Source organism: Theropithecus gelada, chromosome 3, assembly GCF_003255815.1.
Source record: "Theropithecus gelada isolate Dixy chromosome 3, Tgel_1.0, whole genome shotgun sequence".
NCBI classification, from domain to species: domain Eukaryota; kingdom Metazoa; phylum Chordata; class Mammalia; order Primates; family Cercopithecidae; genus Theropithecus; species Theropithecus gelada.
In genome coordinates, this window is record NC_037670.1 from 173,858,710 (window position 1) to 173,863,073 (window position 4,364).

The window sequence follows — 4,364 nt, forward strand, 5'->3', positions numbered from 1 at the left end:
AAAAAAAACAAAAAAAAAAAAAAAAAAAAAAAAAAGTGCTTCCATTTGGTAGCAATAACATGTGCCCCTCAAATGTGAATCTCTTCTAGAGACCACAGCACCAATTTAGACATCAATTATAACACTATTATGAACAGCAAATGAAAGATGATTATGCCATCTTTTCTTTCTTACAGAGCCATCTCCTTTTTACAACATACACTGCACAGGTACCTTACGAACAGCAGTGTGGGAGAGGGGAAGGGTGCTGGGCTCCTGTTAGAACATGTGGCTTTTGGCCCTGTCTACACCTATTGCCACCTGTGTCACTCTGGATCAGTCGTTTGACCTCTCTGTTCTTAGTGCCCTGTGTCCTCATCCATAAAACGAGGATAATAATATCTGGCACACACACCACCCCCCCGAGTTGTTAGAGCAGTGAACATAAAACTTTGAGAAACAAAAGAGCAGAATTTTGTCAAAGCCAAGCACTTACTATCCTACATCTCCCAGCAGGGGTGGGGGTTCACCAGCAGGGGCCGGAACTGTTAATGTTCTTAACTGGAAGGTGGACTTGGCATCCAGCCACCACCACTTCTACCAGCATTAGGCCTTTGTGGTGCCCTGGGTTCCTTCCTTCGTTCGGTCCAAAAGTGAGGACATGACATTATCTGAAGTTTCCCAGACTCCTACTCTTTGATAACAGTTGCACTGCAGACTCATCTCAATGAGTCAGTATGGTATATGTTTGACTTGGAAACATCTTCTATGTGCCCGGCCCCTGCTGTAGAGGCTGAATGGACTTCTGGATATTTTGGCCTGGTTCTGCTATAAGCAGAGCGAGACATCAAGGCAGGTGAAGGCAGGCAATTCAACCACTCCTAGGAGTGGGCAGTGATCCACTGCAGTAGGTGTGCTCAGGTGGTCTGGGTTCCACCCTCGGGTTTCCGAGGTGGGGAATGAGGAAGCAGTGAGGCCTGGAAGGACGGGCAGCAGAGCAGAAGTCAGCCGGACTGGTGACTGGTATCCAGATTTGGGGGGACTAGAGCACCACAAAGACTGGGAGTCCTTCTGGGATCTCAATGACCCACGCTCTCCTTGTTCCCCACCCTGCCATACTCACATTGAGAGAATTCTTGAGTCACTGGGAGGCGAAGCCACGATCTTCTGTGAGTAACTAGTTATGTATTTACCTACCTAGATCACCAATATCTTTCAGAATCGAACACAATTTCTCCTGTTACAATGTCTGTCCACTCCCTCATCATCTTCTTTCAGTGAATCTGCTCAGTCACTATGCTCTATATCCAAGTGGTCTTTAATTAAAATTTCAATTTTCTTCAGTTGAAAATTAGCATATCCCCAGTGTTCAGTCTGACATATAGTATGTGTATAGTATGGGCCTGAAGAGTAAATTGTTGAGTTACAAAAAAATTATTAGGATAAATAATGATGTTCCTTTAGTCACCTATCAGAGACTTATCTAAAGCTATTCCATATCTTCTACAGCTTTTTTTTCTTTTATTGGTTCACTCAGAGGTGACTTAACTGTGACAGCATCATACTTTTAAGCCATGGATTGAATATTCAAGATCCTAGTCACAAAAGGTTTTTGAGGTAGTATCGTCTAATGGCCTCTACCTTGAACCAGACATGAGCACTAATCAGCTGAGAATGGCTAACAATTATCCAGTATTTATTATGTGTCGTGAGCTGTGTTAAGCATTTTAAAGGATTATCTCATTTAATCCTCACAAAATCTATGAAACAGTTACTACTAGAGTTACTACCCATACTTAGTACAGGAGGACACTGGGGACAGGAGAGGCTAAGCAACCTGCCCCAGGTCACCCAGTGTTCTGGTTCCACAGCCTGCAGGCTACCTCCAGGCCTTAACTGTCAACTGAGGCAGCTGACCAGGCAGGTGTGTGCTCTGAATCCTTTTTACCTCTAAAATCCCGAGGCCAGATATTATTAATACACAAAGACTTGTGGCAGGTTTGATAGGGTTGGGAGAGGTGGGGAGGAAGGCCTTGCCTTTAGAGATATTATCATTTAAGTTGGGGTCAGGGACCTCTTTGAAAACCTAATGAAAGTTTTGAGTTCTTGTCCTCAAAAAAGACACAAGGGCACATACATAGAATTTCGCAAACATCTTCAAGGAACTCACAGACCCCTAAATCTGCAGGCTCATCAACAGCTAAGCCATCTTTCAACTCTTCACTGAGGTGAAGGAAGCGCTGGGGGCCCTCAAGGCTAGGCGCCTGGCTCTCAGGGAAAGTGACTGCCTAACACAACACAATAGGCGCATTACAGCCCTTGCCTCAGAGGGAGATTAGGGTATCTGCCTAGCACTAGAAAGAAGGGGGAAAAAAAAATCCCAGGGGAGCAAGTGAGTCTCTGAGTAATGCAGAGGTTTAACTGAAACAATGAAAAAAAAAAAAAAAAAAAAAAAAGCCGCCAGTATAGTAAACAGAGCCAGCAGACCAAGGCATCTTTACCAGCTAGACAAATCAGAGCTCAAAGGAAAATACTATTTCTTTGCTATTATTAGACTGTCTCTCTCCATTTCCGGATTTGGAGGACTGTAGAGGGGCCACAGGAGTGTGTTCCCTCCCTCGCCTCCCAAATAAAAGCCCTTTGCTATCATTTCATCCATCCCAGTAAACCTGTGGCTTATCTCACCCTAAGCAGAAAGAAATGCCCAAAGAGAGGGAGGGAGCTGTAAATATGTCTAAAACGAATAAGCTCAAATTCTCAAATTGCTGGTAGGGGGTTGGAGGGAGAATTCTTTTGAACCATATTCGTAGGATTTAACCGTCCCTCCTTCCCCCACGGATCAAGAGTGGACAGAGTCTCCAGGACTCATGCCACATTAGCAGAAGCATCCATAACCACAGTATCTGACTTATTAAGAAAGTCGTGGCATTTTTTTGAATGACCCAGTATGGTTCACCCAGCATTATATACCATTCAAGGCCCCGGAAGGACTGAGTCCGGAATAAGGCATGTAAAAATCTTCGTTTTATTTTACTTTCCCAAGAGTTTTTTTTTTTTAATTAAAGAATTGGGAGGCTTTTTAGAAAGCTATATATCCTGCCTCCTTCCTGTGTACACAATAGGAAACTGAGGCTCAAAGGCACTGACTCCCATGCAGCAATCCTCTCACTAACATGGCCAGGAGGTCTCAAAGAGCAGGTCTGCGGGAGGATCTGAGGGATGATTTTTTAAGAGTGGCTCCCTGAAGAGGAACATCAGCCCCCAACCCCCGAGAAGCTCACTCCCCAGACACCATCTGTCAGGACACCCAAAGTTTAGCCCGCGACCTTCCAGACGCAGAGGCCGGAGGCCGAGGCTTGAGCTCAGAGGGTAACCTGCTCTCACCGCGGAGATGCCCAGCTGGGCGCTGCCCGGCCTCCCCCACCGCCTCCGACGGGCCGCGTCTGCTGCCAGGGCGGCCCAGGCCCCTCACCCAGGGGCGGCCGCCGCCAGAGCCACCCCCTCCCCGTCCAGGCCCGCAGCCCGCTGGGCAGGCCTTTCTGGGGCCGCCGCACCGTGCCACGGATGCCTTGCTACGTGACCTTGGGGCCGGAAGGGCGGGTGGCCGCCAGGTGTCTGTGCCTCAGTGTCTCCGTTCTGCGAAATGGGAGAGCCGCGTCAGCGCCGCGCCCGGGCCGGCGAAGGCTCCGCGGGGCCGAGCTCTGCGGAAAACGTGCCGGCCGCTACCCCGACGGACGCAGCGCGGGCCCCGCAGGGAGCGAGCGCGCCTCCGGGCGCCCCACCTCGGGGCCGCGTGTGTGCCGGGCCGGGCGTCAGCGCAGCCTCGCACGGACGGCGGTGGGGCCCGTAGCCCTCCCCCACCGCCCGGGTCAAGACGCGCGGGCCCCTCCAGGGCGCCCCCACCCCCCGCGCCAACGTCGCAGCGTTTCTGCCCCTTACCAAGATCCCAGGCCGGGCCGCCGAGCCGGGGACACGCAGGCCGTCCCCGGGGCCCCGAGGCCGCGCGTCCGTGCGCGCGCGGGCCGCCCTCACAGGAGCCGGGGCCGCCTCGGCCATGGCCCTGCGCTGTCCGACCCGGGCCCCCGGAGTCGCCGCCGCTACTGCCGCCGCCGCCGCCGCCGCTGCCGCTGTTGCGCGCGGCCCCACGCAGGCCCGGCCGCCCGGCGCTCTCCGCAGGCGGCGCCGGCCTGGCCTTGCCTCTGCCGCCGCTCCTCGCTGGCTGCCCCTGCGCCGCGCCGCGCCGCCCGCAGTCGCGCCGCCTCCGTCAGCGCCCGGCAGGTCCACACTGCATCCTGGGAGCCGGCGCAGCGGCCCGGCCGACGAAGGCCTGTGAGGCTTCCTGGAGGCAGCGCGGCCGCACAGCCCCACCTGCAGCCCGAGAGGCG

At 52.9% G+C, this 4,364-nt stretch overlaps 1 protein-coding gene across 3 annotated transcripts in view; it reads right to left on the minus strand.

Annotated features, from left to right (window-relative positions):
* Positions 1 to 4,364, minus strand: part of ZNF777 (zinc finger protein 777) — a 30,494-nt gene that overhangs the window by 25,352 nt on the left and 778 nt on the right. For 2 of the 3 annotated variants that reach the window (XM_025379343.1, XM_025379342.1), the window contains exon 1: positions 3,919 to 4,084. The exons of the other annotated variant lie outside the window; for it this stretch is intronic. In XM_025379343.1, the coding sequence (XP_025235128.1) occupies positions 3,919 to 4,035 (117 nt within the window). In that variant the 5' untranslated portion in view covers positions 4,036 to 4,084. Of the gene's footprint in view, positions 1 to 3,918; positions 4,085 to 4,364 lie in introns of those variants that run through there. 3 annotated transcript variants of the gene reach the window in all.